Source organism: Ursus arctos, unplaced genomic scaffold, assembly GCF_023065955.2.
Source record: "Ursus arctos isolate Adak ecotype North America unplaced genomic scaffold, UrsArc2.0 scaffold_20, whole genome shotgun sequence".
Classification (NCBI taxonomy): Eukaryota; Metazoa; Chordata; class Mammalia; order Carnivora; family Ursidae; genus Ursus; species Ursus arctos.
Window position 1 is genome coordinate 13,399,274 of NW_026622875.1, and position 19,526 is coordinate 13,418,799.

Here is a 19,526-nt window from a genome sequence, read left to right on the forward strand (position 1 = left end):
ACAGTACTGTGTACGGTACTGGATTACAATAGACGAAAGAAAAAGGACACCCAAATGCAATGCATGACCCCTGATTGGGCCCTAGGGCAGGACTTCATATAAGATATTCTGGAGAATTCTGAATATGTATCATGGTTTTAAATAACACTAATTTATCAACATTCCCTATCAAGGGTGTCACAAACACTTTTTCAGAAGTTTTAGGAAATAGACAATTTGCATTACCTTTGATGGGTTAATTACAATATTTCTGGCGGAGCCATGTTCATCTCCAGTAAAGGCTGGCTGATTGTTGAAGCCTTGCTTTACATTCACAGCAGTAAGTTCATCCTGTTCAAGAAAAGGTATCAATTAATCAGAAAGACATAAAAGCTCTTAGTTTACCCAGCGTACTGCAGCCTGAGTAATGACTGACTACACTGTACTCTATAGAAGAGAACTGTTGAACACACACCAAAGAGAGAGCAGAAACTGAAGATTTAAAACCAATACACAGGGACGCCTGGGTGGCTCAGTCAGTTAAGCATCTGCCTTGAGCTTAGGTCATGATCTCAGGGTCCTGGGATCCAGTCCCGCATTGGGCTCCCTGCTCACGGGGGAGCCTGCTTCTCCCTCTCCCTGTGGCTCCCCCTGCTTGTGCTCTCTCTCTGATAGATAGATAGATAGATAGATAGATAGATAGATAGATAGACCAATATACAAATGTACAGAGAGAGGTAAAAATAAATGTGGCAAAATATTAACAACTGTTAACTTAAATATAGAGTATGTGGGTGTTCATTATACTATTCTCTCAATTATTCTGTAAGTTTAAAAATTTTTAACTAATAAGTTGGGAAAAGCAAAAATGAGCAAAAATCCCCCCCACACATGCAGAAACATAAAGTCATAGAATTTGTATACTAGAATTGTTTCCAGAGACCCCACAGTTGGACTCTCCCTTTCCTGCCAGGCCCTTATACACATCACTATTTTATTTATGTTCAAGAAAAATGGCTCACCCCACTTACCCAAGACCCCACAGAAAGTTAAAGACAGAAACAAAGGGCTCATAGGCACAAGCTTTGTGATAACCACAATACCAAGAACACAACAGCAACTGAAGGGAAGTTTAGGGCTTGCAAAATTCTTTCATACAGCTTGGCTCACTTGATCTTTACCAAATTCTAAGGTAAATGGTAAGCATGTAACTTCATGCCCATTTACAGACAGAAGAATGAGGCTCACTAAGCTAGCACAGTAACTGGACAGAGCCAGCTCTGAAATACCGTCTTCTCAACCCAAGACTTGGAAGAGAAATTTCCATGACTCCATGCCACCAAAGTACAAATGCCATATGAAAATGTAGTCTAAAAATACATAGTTACAACTCATACTCTCCTTAAAAACATCTCCTACTGGATAGATACAGAACTTTTCTTCCCAAGGTCACAACACATCAGAAATAGCCCAAGGCTTAAAAAAAAAAAAAAAAAAAAAAGGACCTTGCCCTGCCCAAATCATTCAGCTATGGAACTAAATCAGAGTTCTTAAAATACAGACCTGAAAGAATAGAAAGGAAAGGTTTGAGTAAATGAAGCTACCTTCTGTTCCCCTCGCTCTAAGCCAAGAAAGGGTCTTAGTAACCGCTGGGGTAATGCTAGCCGCAGCACGAGAATGAGAATATATACTCGGTCTTCGAAAGTAATTGCTGCAAGTGTAAAATGAAGGGGGGGAGAAAAAAAAGCCCAACTGATCAAAATCACTGCTGTGATTCAGCAGGAAGCCTTAGGACAAAATAGTTTATGACATATAAGCACCTGAAAGGTCAGCCTGGCTGAGAGCCAAGGTCTCCTGGAGACGTGCCATGTAACTTTACTTAATTGTGTGTGTACTCTACCTAACATCTTGGCAAGCCACTGTTTTGGCAAGCTTTCAAAAGACCCCGCCACAGGAAGTTTAGCTCTATGATAATCAAGTCTCCTCCAAGCACGAAGGTCACTGAAATCGTGACCTGCACAGAAAATGAGTTGCATACACCTATCGACACAACTCAGACTGCTCCCACATTTTCAAATTAACTATTTGAAAATCTAGGGCAAAACTACATAATGCATATTTTAAGTCAGAAAGGTGTCAGTCAACTTAAATAAAGAGAGGGCGCTAACAAAATTTCTGTATTCTTGGAGTCCAAGAAAGAAGAGGGACGAATGGGATGGGAAAGGGAATGGGATGAGAAAATTGAATTTTTATCTTTGATTCACCATCAAGAAACATTAATTGAGTAACAACATATGTTTTTACTAAAAATACGTTCTGGCTTAATCAAGAGGAAACGTGTGAGGCTTTCGGGACTGGTGAGTTCCACTTACTGCTGCAGCACTTTCTGTTCTAAAGGTACTCCAACTCGGTGGCTCGGCCTATCGGACAGCTAACCATGAGCTGGAGAGATGTGCCCTGCAAACACAGGAACGCCTGCATGCAACGCACACACACCCTCCTTGGAAGGAAAACATGGAACCATGGTCACCTATTTGTCGACCACATCAGATTTTCCTCATGCTAAGATCCACGCAGGTACTGCTTTAGAAGCCTTGAGTTGTGGCAACTTTTTATTTTGCCTTCTAAATTGCATGAAAATACACCCAGAATCCGACCCCCTTCTCACCACCACCAATGCCCTTTGCAGGTCAGCCCCCCCCCATCTTCTCACGCTTGGACACGGCAAGGGCTCCTAACTGGTTTTCTTGCTTCTACCGTCACCCCCTGAAAGCCATTTTCAACACGGCAGCCACAGGGAGCTTTTTAAAACTTAAGTAAGATCATATTACTCCTGCTCAAAACCTGCATTAACTTCCCAACTCAGAGTAAAAAGCAAGGCCCTATGATGTCCTACAAGGCACTGTGTGATCTGGCCCCTATTACCTTTCTGACCTCATTCCTAACCACACTCGCCTTAGCAGACTCCACTCCAGCCACACTGGTCTCCTTGCAGTTCCTCAAGCAGGCCTGCTGGATGGCCTCAAGCCTCAGGGCCTTTGTACTGTCTGCTCCCTCAGCCTGGATTGCCTTCCTTTGGTATCCATGGCCAACTACATATCCACCTGAAGGCTTTGCTCAAATTTCATATTCTCAATGAGAAATCTGAAGACCTTATTTAAAAGTGGAACTGCTCACCCTGTTCTCTTCACCCCAGCATTCCTCATCCTCTAATAATCCATAGCACTTGTCACCTAAAATGCCCTGTAATTTACTTACAACATGTACTGTTTCCCCCACTAGAAGGTAAGGCCCATGAAACCAAGGATCTTTATTTTGTTCATAGACACATGCCAAGGACATATTCAATAAATATCTGTTGAAAGAATAAGTTTGGAGTGCCTGGCTGACTCAGTCATACAGCGTGTGACTCTTGATCCCAGGGTCGTGAGTCCAAGCCCCACACTGGGCATAGAGCCTACTTGGGTGGGGGGGGGGGAGGAAAGAAAGAATAAATAAGTGAATGATAACCGGTTTTGAACAATTTACACAATAAGCATATCCTGAATTATTCTCCTTGACTTTGGGGTCTATAATTCCATTTGTACTTAAGATAAATCTTCCTAATCACTCAGAGCAGTGTCTCTCACCCCAACTAACCCAATATACCATCCTGAAAAAAAAAAAAATTTATAATACCTTTTCCTGAGTCTGAAATGATATTCATACACAGTAACTATCCAATACCAATATTTTCTTTAAAAAAATCAATATAATGCCCTTACTCTAAAATTTTTTTCTAAAGTAAGTTATAATAACATAGGTACTTGAATATGCTTAGGCATATAACACTAGACCCTCGCTACTCAAAGCTCAGTCCATAGGCCAGTAGCCAGCAGCAGTGGCATCACCTATGGCTTATTAAAAATGCAAAATTTCAATCACAATGCAAATCCCCCAATCACAATCTGCAGTGCAACAAATTCCCAGATAATTCATGGGCACTTTAAACTTCAAGAAGTGGGGCCTTAGGAGACGTGAAGAAATTGTTGTGTCTCTAACCACCATACTATACGAAAATAGCCAGCAATTAGTATTACTGCTATCGTTTTTGTCCTGTTTCTGGTTCAGGAAAGGGATAACCTGAAGCTCCAGTAAGCACTCAGATGTACAAAGTGTCCACTTCAGAAACTAAAAGGACCCTGGCCTTAGGAGGAGCTTTTTACACGTTTGCATGCATCAGAATCCCCTGAAGCCTTTGTTAAAACACAGCTTCCTGGGCACCACCCCCAGAATTTCCAATTCAGTAGGTCTGGGGTGGGGCCTGAAAATTTGAATTTCTAACAACTTACCAAGTATGCAGATCTACCGACCACACACTGAGAACCACTGACAGAAAGATCAGGAGTTAGTGGCTTTCTAGAAAACCAGGGCTTCCAAGCCCAGCATCAATGCTGCACTCACCATCAGGAGGAAACTCTATGTCCTAAAAAAGACTGGTCAGAATTCTCTGCCACATCTCACTTCCCCCACTGCAAAGGCACAAATACAAAGCTCTACCTACAACACACACACACACATCTGTATCCTGGAAGGAAACCAGTGTATGAAGTTTTCTCTTTCACTCCTTCAGCTTCTCACAGACCCACAATGAATAAAAAAAAAAAAACCACCAAGGCCACCGTCAATTATGTCAGGAAGCACACAAGAGCCAGAACAGAAGCTTCGAAGTCAGTTGTATTTGAGGTTTACTTATAGAAAACTTTAGGTCAGCTTCCTAGAGAAACTAAGGGAAAGGGAATAAACTCAAAGCATCACAACCAAAATATGCACCCTGATGGTTTATTTCCAAAAGTTTCGGAAAAGGGTGAAAGCCAATGGCAAGAATTTAAACAATGAGTTAAAAGTAAGATTCAAATTCCAGGGTGTTTACTACTTTCTGGCCAGTATTTCTCAAATTCTGCTAATGCACCACCAACAGACCCCTTTTAAAGAAAAAATATTCTCTCTGACCTGAGGATGTCTGTAGTCCCCAATGAGGGGAAATGGGCTAGGATGGGGATCTTTAATGGCATTCGGCAGCACTAAGAGACCCAGAACAAGAAGTAACGTGTGTTACATGAACTCAAACAACAAACTTTTATGACGCTTTGCTCTGAAGGCCTTTGCCAAATCTAATCAGGCAAAAATAGAAGAGAGAGAGTCCAGATTTTGGAACAGCATGCCTCTAAAATCCCCAAGCCAGAATCTGTATAGGACACAAATAGATTCCTCTTGCACTAGCCTTGAACCTCTTCAAAGATTTTTCTAAATAAGAGGATAACCACCAAAATTTCTAACAATGGTCCTCAGAGATTTAAACTGGCTCTGCCACCCCGAGTCAATGATTTTTACAAAAGAAACATCAGCGGCTACTTTGCCCATTTGCAAAGGTGAGACAACTAAAACCCCAAAACCTTGGGGGCGCACCCAACCATTAATCGGGGTCTCATTCTTAGGCCTGTGTTCTGGGCACTAGATCCGCAGTCAAAGGACTCCTTAGTAAAAGGTTGATGAATTTCACATTGTACAAGGTGGGGAATAAAAAAAGAAGTAACCGTTGGAGGAAAGGGGGACACCCATGAATTTAGGGAGTTTTAAATGTATGTATTTATCATCAACACCATAAGGGCATATCATCAACACCATAAGGGCAAAATATTGCATACGCATGGGTGAGACCTAATAATTACTCAGCCAGGAGACAATGCTGGCTAAGAATGTAAATTCACAGTCCTCACCTGGGGCCTTTGGCAGCAGCACACCTGACCAGGTTAAACCAGAACCGATCCCAAAGTAACCTCCACATGGAGAAAGAAGGACTCTCACACCTCTTGTCATTGGTTTCTACTAAAATAGTAAGCCTTAAAGCAATTTTCGGGAGACAGATACCCAGAGACGAACAAATGAAATCCTAGAAATTGTCCCATGTTCATACAGAAGGCCCGGGTTCACTCTGCATTTTTGTATCCTATACTGACACGAAACTTGGATCTTCAGGGCCTTGGGTGAACTCCAAATGATTCCATAAATCTCACACATTTACCTTGAACTTCACAGGATAATCTTATTTTTTGGATCACTTTCAAACGTTCAATAAAATGTTTCACTGGGAAAGTGAACACATTTTGATGCTAGTTTGGAAACTGGTTAAGCTCTTTCTCACTCAAGAAAAAAATTACAAGAGTCACCTGAGTTGCTCAGTTACTTGAGCAACCCGACTCTAGGTTTCAGCTCAGGTCGTGAACTCAGGGCCCTAAGATGGAGCCCCTAGTTGGGCTCTGCTCTCAGGTGGACTCTGCTTGAAGATTCCCCCCTCTGCTCCTCCCCCCACTTGTGCCTGTGCTTTCAAATAAATAGGAAGAAAGGGAGGGAGGGAGGGAGGGAAGAAAGGGGTGCCTTGGTGGCTCAGTAGGTTAAGTGTCCAACTCACGTTGTGAGATCGAGCCCCACGTGGGGGCTCCACGCTCAGCACAAGATTTTCTCTCCCTCTGACCCTTCCCCCTGCTCGGGCTCGTGCTCTCTCTCTCCCTCTCTCTCTCTAAATGAATGAATGAATGAATGAACAGTAAAATCTTAGAAAGGTAGGTAGGTAGGACAGTGGGTCTGTCGGTCAGTCGGTCAGTCAGGACAATTTCCAACGACCTTTCCAAAGGCAGATAATAAACGCATGCAAACACACACACAGACGCACACATACGCAAGCACACGCATACCCAACCTCCCCCACTTCTCCTCTAACCCACAGAACATGTGCAGACAAGCCCTATCTCTTTAGTCACCTACTCGTGTCTAACACACTAACTCAATGACTGTTCAGTGAATTGGACAGAAATGTCCACCAGGAATGATAATGCCACAGAAATAGAAAAATGTCCCCCTATGTGCTAGTCAGGCAGACAAGTTAGCTATGGTCTTACCCAAACAAACAAAAATTTTAAAAACAGCTTTATAACTATTTTTCCTAGCCTTGCCCAACTTCCTGAAAAGATCATTCTCCCAGACCCCTGAGGATGTCTACAGATCCCAGTTTGAGAAATGAAGCTGTGATAATCCCCAGCATGGATATATTTAATGGTCTTTAGGTACCACCTAGAGATGGCAGATATAAATGACCCAGAAGATAGGGGAATAATCTTTTTTTTTTTAACTTTTTTTTTTTTTTAAAGATTTATGTATTTATTTGACAGAGAGAGAGACAGCCAGCGAGAGAGGGAACACAGCAGGGGAGTGGGAGAGGAAGAAGCAGGCTCCCAGCAGAGGAGCCCGATGTGGGGCTCGATCCCAGAACGCCGGGAATACACCCTGAGCCGAAGGCAGACACTCAATGACTGAGCCACCCAGGCGCCCCGATAGGGGAATAATCTTTCTCTCCTCATCCCTAACCAATTCTATCTACACTTCTCTCAAAACATGTCTCACATTTATTCCTTTAAAATTCGACAGTCACCTCTCTAAACTGTGGCTGCTATCACAGTGGGCCCTGGCACTACTCCTCATGTATTTCCCTTCCTGTTTAGATTTTTACCTGAATCCAACCTGACCCCAGGCCCTGATGAATCTTCCTCAAACAAGTGTTCTTTTCTGCCCTCCCTTATTCACAAGCCTCAGAGGTTTTTCATGTTTTCCCTTCTTTTCCCCAGAAGGCGCTAAAGAATGGAAGCATCTAACACTACCCCCTCCTAACCCTTAGTGACATCTGCGGGCTTTCTCTCCACCTCCAAATCAAAACACAATTGCCTCGGACAGGCATTAAATGCCTTGAACAATCAAGTTCCACCTCTCAGTCTCCCTTCCATCCTAAGTGTTAAAATCACACAGATTTGAGTTTGAATGCAGAGCCCTTACCTGTGATGGGGAACAAGGTAACTGACCTCTCTGAACCTCAGTTGCTTCCTTTGAAATCAGGCAAGAATACCTCACAGGGTTGAGGTTATGTAAGATAGAATGTACAAAGAGTTTAGCACAGTGCCTGGCCCGTATTAAGTGCTCTATAAATGGTGGCTACGGTTATAAAAACTTAGAGCTATATTTTATTTTTATATTTTAACTCATTTAATCTACTTGACTATTATATTCTTTCCAACATAAATCATCTTTTCAGCCTCTAAAGCTTACATAATGCCTTTCCCATCCCCTGGAGTACATTATCATGAAATCTTTTGCTTTCTTCAAACCACAACTCAGGGCTCCCCTTCATTCAGTCAACAAATAAATAAATATACAACATTGTGCTAAGTACTGGGGGTTCCATAGCAAGCAAATTACAAGTGATAAATGCCCCCAAAGAGAAATAATACCACCTGCTCAGGGTGCACATAATAGGGGCTTAACAGTTTCAGAAATCAGACAAGAATTCCCGAAGAAGTGGCCTTTGAGTTGAGCTCTGTCTGAGAAGTAGGAGTTAACTAAGTTAAGAGGAGGAACTTATAATGGTAAGGTTGACATTCTGCATAAAATGGTACAATATTAACTCTAAGATGGTGAAAAGTTAGGGATATATATTGTACTTCCTAGAACAATGACCAAAAGCAAAACAAAAAACCCACAACATGAAGAGGTATAAATAAAATATCAATAGTAAATTAAAATTATAAAAAATAATTTACTAATCCAAAAGAAAGAGACACAGAAAAAAATAGTAAAATGTTATACCTAAATCCAATCATATCAAATTATTAATGAAACGATAATTGAATGTTAATGGACTAAGATTACAAGGGAAGGACAGGGATTGTCAGAATGCATAAAAAGCAAAACCCCATGGAAACAGCCCAAGTGTCCATTGACTGATGAATGGATAAAGATGATGTGGGATGGATGGATGAATGGATGGATGGATAGATATAGAATGAAATATTACTCAGCCATAAAAAAGAATGAAATCTTGCCACCTGCAATGACACAGATGGCACTAGAAGTATTATGCTAAGCAAAGTAAGTCAGAGAAAGACAAATACCATTTGATTTCATTCATATGTGGAATTTAAGTTATAAAGCAAATAAGCAAAGGGAAAAAGAGAGAGAGAGAGGAAAACTGAGAAGCAGACTCTTAACTATAGAGAACTGATGGTCACCAGAGGGGAGGAGGGTGGCAGGATGGATGAAATAGGTGATGGATCAAGGAGTGCACTTGTGCTGAGCGCCGGGTGTTGTATATAAGTGTTGAATCACTATATTGTACAACTGAAACTAATACTACAGTATATGTTAACTACCTGGAATGTAAAATCCTTAAACGACAAAGCAAAACCTAGCTATCTGCTGCACTTTAAATATAAAGACAGGCACCAGGCTGGTTCTGTCATGACAACATGTGATGCTTAATGTTGGGGTTGTAAGCTGGAGCCCCATGTTGGGCATAAAGTTTACTAAAAATAATAAAATTAAAAAAAAAACAAAAAGTAATTTTTAAATAAATAAATTTAAAGGTGATAAGTTGACAGTAAATGGATGGAAAAAAATATCATGCAAACAATGAGCCTAAGAGGGCTAGAGTGGCAATATTAATATTGGACAAAGTAGAATTCAAGATAAAAAGCATTATCGAAGATAAAGTAGGGCAAATCATAATGATAAAAGGGTCAATGCAGCAGAAAGGCACAGCAATCACGGGCATACGTGTGCCTAACAAGAGGGACAGGAATAGCATGTATAAAGCCTGTAGGGTTGGGAAAATGAAAGAAAGAATGCTGTCATGCAGAAGCAGAAGGGACTCAGGTGTGACCAGAAGCTGAGCTATGGGTGGGGACAGATCACACAGGGTATTATGAACCAAGTGAAGGACCTCTGTCTTTATCATAAGAACAGTAAAGGGTTTTATGCAGCGGGGACATCATCCCATCTGAAGGTCTGCAATGTAGACAACCCGACTGGAGTTGGGTGAGAATAAATGGGAGACTTCAGGGCAAAGGGATTGGAACTAGTTACCAGACTCTCATAAGAGTCAGGACATCAGGGGGCGCCTGGGTGGCACAGTCATTAAGCATCTGCCTTCGGCTCAGGGCGTGATCCCGGCGTTCTGGGATCGAGTCCCACATCAGGCTCCTCTGCTGGGAGCCTGCTTCTTCCTCTCCCACTCCCCCTGCTTGTGTTCCCTCTCTCGCTGGCTGTCTCAGTCAAATAAATAAATAAAATCTTTAAAAAAAAAAAAAAAAAAGAGTCAGGACAACAGATGATGGTAGCTAGGACCAAGATGGTGGTGACAGGGATAGAGAGGAGAGAAATATAAAGGGCTACTTAAGGGGGTGCCTGGGTGGCTCAGTTGATTAAGCGTCTGCCTTAGGCTCAGGTCATGATCCCAGGATCCTGGGATCAAGCCCCATGTCGGGCTCCCTGCTCAACGGAAAGCCTGTTTCTCCTTCTCCCTCTGCCTGCCACTCCCCCTGCTGTGTTCTCTGTCAAATACATAAAATCTAAGAAAGAAAAGAAGAAAAGAAATAAAAGAAAAGAAAAGAAAAGAAAAGAAAAGAAAAGAAGAAAAGGCGGGCTACTTAGGAGGGCTACTCAACTGGACTTCTTGAAGTGTTGGATGAAATGACAAAGAGTGAGATTGTCAAGAAAGAAAATCCCCCAGATTTCTGGGATCGTAATGTCTCTTAAGATAGGGTAAGCAGGGCTGGAGGATGGTGGGGAGGGGGTTGGAAGGAAGAGGAGCAGATTACAAGTTCAGTTTTAAACATAAGTTTGAGGTAGCAAAAGAGACAAAATAGTTTTACAGGCATTTAAAATACACAAGTCTAGATATGCAGAGAAGTCTAGGCTGGCCCTGTAAAGTTGTGAGTTGTCTGCATAAAGGTAGTAACTGAGGCCTGGGGTGGCAGCTGAAAGCACCTAAGGAACGGGTGAAGTGAGAAGAGACAAGGACCTAGGACAGACCCCACAGAACATGCAGTACTGATTTAATGGCCAGGGAGGAGAGGAAAAGCCTTCAAGGAGACATGGCATGGCCAGAGAAAAGAGAAGGAAACCAGCGGTTTTAGCTCAGAAGCTGAGAGAAGACATTGCTTCACCAACAAAGAGATCAATATGAGTAAGAGCCGCTGGGAATGTGGCTGTCACTTGTGACCTCAGTGAGGGGTGTGTTTGTGGAATGACGAAGGCAGAAGCCAGACTGGAAGGAGCAGAGGAAGAAGTGGGAGGTGAGGGAGACAGCACACAAGATGCTTTTGGAAAAGTTTGGAGAAAGAGGAGAGAAATGGGAAAATGGGGCCATAGGGTAGAGGGAGATCTAAGATGGGAGGGCCTTGTGCATGTTTTAATGGCACCAGAAAAAATCCAGTAAAGGATATGATGGAAGACAACAGGAGAAAAGGGAGATGGTTGCTACCTTGAAGTTTCTGAGAAAACCAAAAGGGACACCTAGGACTTCCTGAGCCAGACCAACCAGGGATGTGCATAGGAGGACCCAGAGACAGGCCCTGCAGGCACGCTGTTATAGGTGGACTTGTGTACCCCAAAAGATATGTCAGTCCTAACGCCTGTAACTGTGCATATGGCATTTTTTGGAAACAGGGTCTTTGCAGCTATAACTAAGTTCCGTTGAGCGTACTGAATGAGGGTGGGTTCTAACGCAATATGGCCGGTGTCCTGACAGGAGAAAAGATGAGGGAAGAAAGAGGCAGGATGGGAGCTGTGCTGCCAGAAGCCCAGGAATATCTGGGGCTACCAGAAGCTGGAGGAAGCGAGGAGGGATCCTCCCCTAGAGGCTTCTGGGTGCAGCCCTGCCCTAAAGAGGACTTGGAGCCTCCAGAGCAGTGAGAGAATAAATTGCCATTGTTTGAAGACATCTAGTTCGTGGCATTTTGTTACGGCAGTCCTAGGAAACTAAAACACACATCCCCGTAGGGAAAGCAGGAGGGGAAGCACTGCTCTATCCCTCACGGCAAGACTACCCTCCGACATCACCACCCAAGCCATTTGGCAGCATCAAGAGGACCACCACTGCGAAAAGTCTACAGAAGCCGAGAAAATTCTACAACAGTATCACTAGGCTCTACGTAACTGGACACCCCGGTCAGCTTCCCACACCACAGAAACAGGAACGGATTAATTTGGATCTCTTCTAATTAAGGGGTCACATAATGCCTGAGAAGTTTAAAAAAAAAAAAAAAAAGGAGAGGAAGGTCCCCCATTGCTGCCAAGATGCCACCGGCCTTCTGAAGAGGGCCAAGGGAGGAGCCAAACTGACTGAAGGGAACAAGAGTCCCCTATAAGGCAACCTAGCACTTCCCCCACCCCCACCAGCATCTCCAACACCAGGGCCACATTTGTATCAAAGCCACATCTGAAACTCAGCTCTCTACATCCACCCTCATCTACATTGCTATTAATATTCACCCCATGCAAACCACACCTGCAGGCCATCAATCAAAACTGGGGGGACCTAGGGGAAACCAGAGGATATGAGCTCAACAGAAAACAGCTAGTCCTTCACACCTGTACAGAGGAGCAGGCAAAAAGAGAAGACAAGAAAATCACAGCAAGAATACTACCACTCGCTGGCCATTAAGCAGCACATTCATGTTCCTCTTCATAACCAAGTGGCTTAAACAGGATGGGTCCTCATTTTACAAGGTGAGAAACTGAGGCTGAGAGGTAGGTTGAGGATCAGGCCTCCAGTAGACACAATGTGTTCCCCCAAGAAAATGAGATCTTTGGGGAGACCAACAAACCTACATCGGAATCCTGGCTCCCATTCCCGTGAAATGGACGTACCTGCACCACTCACGTGCCCATTTTAAAGAAAAGGTGAAAACCACGTGAGGCACTCAGCACAGTAACAGGTACACACTACATTTCCTTTTTAAGATTTCATTATTTTTAAGTAATCTCTACCCTTAACATGGGGCTCGAACAACCCCAAGACCAAGAGTCGCACACCCCAACGACTGAGCCAGCCAGGCACCCCTCACACTAAGTATTTTAAAAATGGAATCATCATCATTATAATTATAGATCTTTTGTATGACCAGCACATTTAGGCCCAAATCATACACATGACCAGGTACTCAGTAACCCTCCAATGAAGTGGATGGAAATGTCCACCAAGGAGTTCAACACATGCAGCTTTTAGAGCCGTCAATTCCTCAAAACAACCCTCACCCTGCCCCTAAGTGGCCTGGTGAGACAGGCAGTCCCTCCTCATTTTAAAGTGGGAGGGAAGGGAGAAAGAAAGAGAGAAAGAGAGGGAAAGAAAGAAAGGAAAAAAGAAAGCAGGAGAGTAGGGGCACCTGGGTGGCTCAGTCAGTTAAGTGTCTGCCTTTGGCTCAGGTCATGATCCTGGAGTTCCAGGATCAAGCCCCTGCTGACCAGGGAGCCTGTTCCTCCCTCTCCCTCTGCCCCTCCCCCTGCTCCATCCTTCTCACTCTCTCAAATAAATAAGTAAAATCCTTAAAAAAAAAGGGGGGGGAGTTTTTGATTCAAATTATATCTAAATATACTTAACATTTATTCCCCTTATCTAAATAATTGTATCCATTAATTCATATTCAAATCAAATTCAAATGCATGTCATCTTCCAATATCAAACACCTGGATGTAGCTCTCAGAAAAACTAAGAAAACTGCCAGAGAAAAATACTTGAACTTTTGGATTTGCATGATTATAAAGGAGGAAAAGTAATGCATCCCGTAGTCTAATCCACCCAGAATTGTATTTAAGGCAGCCTCCAAAGACAGCTTTCTCTTTAGAGCCCCCACTGCTCAGGTAAGTCACAGTCCCACACGATTCTTGCATTGCGATCACATCTCAGGTAAACTCTTGCTGTAAATCATATTTTTCACTTAGTGCTGGAATCTGCCTCCCACTGTGCTAGGTGACTTGAGGGCAGAGAATATAAACACAAGCCGTGGTTTCTGTTCTCTGAAGTTAACTGTCCAGTGAAGTGACTCACACTTACCCCCTAACCTGACTTCTTTTGTTTATCCTTCTACCTCACACCTAATTACATCCCGGACCCCATGCTAGGCACACACCTGGAGGAAGGATCGTTGTGCAATTTCTACCAAAGGAATTGCAAATGCGTAAAAAGGAACACTTATTGGGTGAGAGGGAAAAATCCGGTGAAACTGTAGATCATCCTTCCTGCCTGGAAGAGAAGGAAGAGAGACTGGAAGTTTCTCTTTTCTGTTGGTAATGGTGGCAATTTTGTTCCTTTGTTTGAGGTCAATTACTGGGAAACAGGCTACAGCTTTGAGCCAAGAAAACAAAAGTCCACCTTAGAAAATGCTGTCTGAAAGCTAACGTCTGTTAACATCTCTCAGACTCCACCCTTTTTATTTTCAGGAGGCTTGCTCATTCCCACCTCTTCCAAGGAGCTTAGCCAACCATCCAAGCAATTCTGGTGATGACCCACGACCAAAGTAGCCCGGGAGGAGGTGAAAACAGGTACCGACGGCAAGACCTAAAAGTATGGGACAAGCAGTATAAATTGAAGCTCCACAAAGACCTTCTGGCCACTTTGGGCCAGAAGCCACAGGGTCAATGTGGAGGGGGAGTCTTAATATTCACTTTCCTTGGCAATAAAGTCAGTCAGGATACCCATGATATCACTAAAGACAGCACAAAAATGTTACTTGAAGGTCCTCAAGCAACAGGACCCAGCATCCTAGCTGAACAGTGTCCAAGAAATCTGAGCATTTTCCACAGTCCTCTCACTGCCTTTGACCAATTTGTCACCAACTGCCAATTCTTCTCCAGTCCTATTTAAAGCCCTGATCGGTCGCGCTCTTTTTACTTCAAGCTTTGGTTACGAGAGCCACCTCCCTCGCAGCCTCCCCGACTCCACTCTCTCCCCCACCAGATTTATTAGGCATGAGCTAGTGAGATAAATCTGACAGCAGGACCACGTGAGCTCCTCACCACCCCCCGCAGCCCAATCTGCTGGCACTCCAAACCTGATCTTCGGAAGCACTACACCCCTCCCTACCCCTGCGCCTCACCACTCATCCTACCTTCAGCTTTTTCTTATGAAAGGGTGCAACCTGTCCCCATTCACTCAGCTCCGGCCCCTCCCACCCTGCTCCCTCCAGTGAAACCTCCAAGCATTCCAATCCTCTCTTTTCTGAACTCATGCAGCATTTTTAGCCTCACTATATATAGAAGATAGTTAAAACACAGGCTCAGAAGTCCAACTCCAACTCCATCATTACGCAGCCAACTGACCTCGAACAAGTTAAGTAAGTCCACCCCCCACCCCATGCCTCAGTTTCTCCCCCTGTAAAAAGGAGATAACAGTACCCACCTTAGAGGTGCTCGTGAGGCTGCCGGGAAACCAAGCCTGCAAAGCACTCAGGATGACCAACACAAACAACACTGGCTCTTGTGACATAATGCAGCACTCTACACACTGTACTCAATGTATGGATTAGTCCTCGACTTTCAAATAAATTAATACACCAGTCATTTTCTAAATGCTTTGTGTGTGTCAGTGAACCAGATGTTACTTTCTTGAGCAATGCCTGAGAGTGTGGTCCACCACTGTTACTGGCCCTCATAAAGAAAGTTGCAAAAACTGATAGTAAGAGGTTGGAAACTTACAGCAATTTGACATCACCACTACATTCAAGCTGTATTTTTCTAGTAAGTCATTTTAATCATATTTCTATCAGTCTGCAACAGATTGAAAATTAATTAGAAAAAAAAAAAACTTGTCCCTCACCACAGATATTTTGAGAAGCACTGTTCTAGAGGGGACAGAAGCAGACTTCTATTTCTTTTCTACACCCCCACATCACCTAGCACCATGGGCGGTATATATCAAGTACTAAGTAAATGAAAATATAACTTCAAAAACATTTTGATTACTTAATAACTTAAAAGCAAATCTCATGTGAGTAGTCAAAATGTAAATAGTATCTCCAATTCATAAAGAATCTTTTTTTTTTTTAAGACAGAGCTGCCATTTAGTCTAACACTGACCAAGGAGTAAAAACGGCTCTGACCCCAAAAAATATTTTCCACACTGCCTACTAACACACCACTGTGTGAAGCTTTAAAAACAAAACAAAACAAAACAAAAAAAAACAAGAAACAAAAAACTGAGCAACGTCAATATTAACCTTCCTCACAGAACTCAGGAGAGAGGTAAATTATTTAGCAATGCCTTGGACATAATTTTGAGAGCACAGCCCCCCAATACCTTTATGTAAACCAGAGTTTTAGCAAAAAATCCCAATGACACTTAAGACAAAAGACATTTTTATTAATTCTTCACTGCTGCCAATGCCTTAAATGGTCCTAATCCCAACCACCTCATTAGATTAATCCATGAATGAAATGGCTGGAAAAGGAAAGCAGCGAATTCTACCAAATTTTAATTGACAACAGGCAGCATTTGCATAGCTGTGGCACACTGGATGTGGGCTGAAGGCTAAGTTTGTTCCTGCCGAGGAAAAATCTCTGCACATTAAAACTGACTCTGAAAATGCCTGTAGAAAACTCAAGATAAACAGGGAGCCCCATGTAAATCCTGCCTCCCCTCCTCTCTCAGAGGCAGTAATCTAGAACACTATGCATAAGGTGTCACTCCCCTGGGGATCTCAATCCCCTGGCCCCAGGGCCAAGTCAGGTCTTGCTCAGCAGATATCCCCACTCTCTCCAGCAGTTTTAAGCTCTACTTCTCTAAGCCCCCCAAAATCTACAGACATGTTCAAGTTTATAGATTCAATGTACTCTCACTTTACTGAACTATAGACAATTCACCGGAAGATCATGTCCTATTTCCCATCTTTGTACCTTTGCTCATACCATCTGCCCAGAAGGCCTTGTCACCTGGAAACACCCCCATTCCTGAAGACTTTTCTAATCTCACAAAAAAACTGACCCCTCCCTCATTTGTTCCCAACACCCCACTGAAACTTGCAATGACTTCACCGCCCAGTGAACAGGTGTGTCATCCCTCCAGTCAAAGTCCCTCAAGGGCAGGAACCACATCTTATACATCCTGGCATTCCCATGCCCCATACCAGGCTTCTAATAATCACTGGCTAATAATGACCGTGTGGTTACCAGATCCTGTCAACATATATTTAACTTTTACCATTTACCAGACTCTCTCCTGACATCTGGTGATCAGTGGGAAATAAAAGGGACATAGTCCCTGCTTCATGGAACTTATACTAGTTGGGAGACAGAGCAGATAAGAAACAAACACAAACCGCATTGAGTGCTGAGGAGAAAACAGGCACTTCGCAGTGATAGAATAAGGCAACCAAGCAGTAGGAAGCACATGTGCAAAAGTCCTGGGGAAAGAAAATGCTCAACTAAGAGGCCACCAAAGTAGCTGGAACCTCACCCGATGTTACCTCTCCCCTTGGACCACTCATCATCCTATACCCATCTCCCTAACAAGTGCCCTCCTCAGAGCTCCTGCTGACAGGGTCCAGGATGTGCAAGCCCTGAACAGTTCCATCCTCAGTCTGCCTGCTTCTCCATCTCTCTGCACACTCAACAGGTAATCACAGCCATGATCTGAAATACCTATGCACATATCACACCCAAATCCAGATTTCCAGCTTCCACTACTATACACTCTGATCTTGAATCCTGACAGGCATCTCAGATCAAACACATTCAGAAAGGATCTTGTTCTCTCCATCCCCACCTTCACCACCCTTGGAAAAAAATTAAACAAGTTATTTTGTTCCCTACAGCATGTTGGCTTTGGGACCACCATCAATCTTCCCACCCAATTGTGTGAGCCAGTGGCTCTCCAGGTACAAGTCCTCTGTGGTTCCCAAGAACTTCCCAACAATAGGTCTGTGTGAGGCCAAATTTTCTCGAGATCTTTCAACCAAAATAATATATCGTAACAGACTGAATGTAGAACTAGATGTGAGAATCTAGACATTAAAGAGATTTGCAAAAAAAGTAAAACAATGCCACTGTTTTCACTAAATTTTTTTGTTTGTAAGAAGTTATTGTTCATAAGAAGATTTTTTTTTTTTTTTTTTTTTTTTTTTTTTGTCAGAGAGAGCACAAGTAGGGGCAATGGCAGGCAGAGGGAGAAGCAGGCTCCCCATTGAGCAGGGAGCCTAATGCAGGACTTGATCTCAGGACTCTGAGAGGAACACAGACGCTTAGCCGACTGAGTCCCCAAGCGCCCCTAAGAAAACATTTTAACAAGAAACTGGTTTATTACCGTTAAATGGATATATATTTCTAAAGTTTTTCAGTTTTAATTTCTAATAAAGTAAATATCAAGATATAACCGACAAAAACAAAAGCTCTACGGGATCCTCAATAATGTTTAAGATTGTGAAGAGGCCCTAAGATCAGAAAGTTTGGGAACCGCTGGCCTCATCTAAAAATGTTGGTATATTCTTGTACTCCTCTCTCTTACCTCACACATCCACTTTATCAATTCTGCCGCCCAAATAATCTCTTAAATCCTCTCCTCTTTCTTCCCAAGCCCTCTTGGCCAAAGAACAGGCTCCTGAAAGATATCCACACCAAATCTCAGAACCTGTAAATGTTACCTTATTTTGGAAAAGGTTCTTTGCAGATGTAATTAAGTTAAAGATCTTGAGATGAGATGATCCTGGACTACCCAGGTAGGCCCTAAATCCAGTAACAAGTGTCCGTATAAGGCACACCCCAGGAAGAGACACACAGAGAAGGTCAGGTGAAGACAGAGGCAGAAATCCAACTGAGGGGGCCCCAAAGAAGCCGAGGAACACCCGGAGCCAAAAAAGGCTGGAAGAGGAAGGAGGGGGTTCTCCCCTAGAGCCTCCAGAGTGAGTGCAACCCTACCAACACTGCCTTTGGACTTGAGGCCTCCGGAGCTGTGAGAAAATAAACGGCCATTGTTTTAAGCCATGTGGTTTGTGGAAACTTGTTATGGCAGCTGCAAGAAACTAATACATCCACCCTCAGGCACGGAATGTCAGGGACCGAGCTGGGCAGTCTCTCTACCTCAATATGGCCCACAGAGCCACTGTCGCCTCAAACTGCAAATATGAGTCACCTTAAATCTCACTCCTTGAACTTCACACCCTGGAATGGCACCTCATCAGCTCCACTATAATATCCAAATGCCTCAACACAGCCTACGAAGGCCCCATAACTAGATCCCACCTTTCCTTCCTGCTCCAGCCCAGCTCCCCCCTGCGTATCCCACACCATGCCTCAGGCCCACAGCCCAGAGCACATCCCACATTCCTTCTGGCCTTTTGCACAAGCTGCTCCCTCTTCCCCAAAATTAATTTTCTTCCACATCCTCAGCCCCATCTACTCCTACACATCCTTCAAGTCCCTGACTCAAAAATCTCCTCTATCAGGTCCTGTCAAAAAAATGGGTCACCCCCTCCTGTTTCCACAGCACTTTGTACATTCCTCTCAAAGAATATCTGAAACATTGTATTCCTTATTTACAAGTCTATCATTTCCTCTAGACCAGGGTTTCTCAACCTTGGAATTACTGACATTTGAGGTCAGATAATCCTTTGGGGCGGGGGGGGGGGGGGGGGGTGCCCGTTCAGAGTACTGAAGAATGTCAGAAACATTCCTGGCTTCTATCTACTAGATGC

General features: G+C 43.4%; 1 protein-coding gene across 1 annotated transcript in view; it reads right to left on the reverse strand.

Moving 5' to 3' along the window:
* The window catches only part of MED12L (mediator complex subunit 12L), a 314,505-nt gene that overhangs the window by 283,480 nt on the left and 11,499 nt on the right, over window positions 1-19,526 (reverse strand). Inside the window, exon 3 of the mRNA XM_057315807.1 lies at window positions 226-330. Within this exon, the coding sequence (XP_057171790.1) occupies window positions 226-330 (105 nt within the window). The remainder of the gene's footprint in view (window positions 1-225; window positions 331-19,526) is intronic.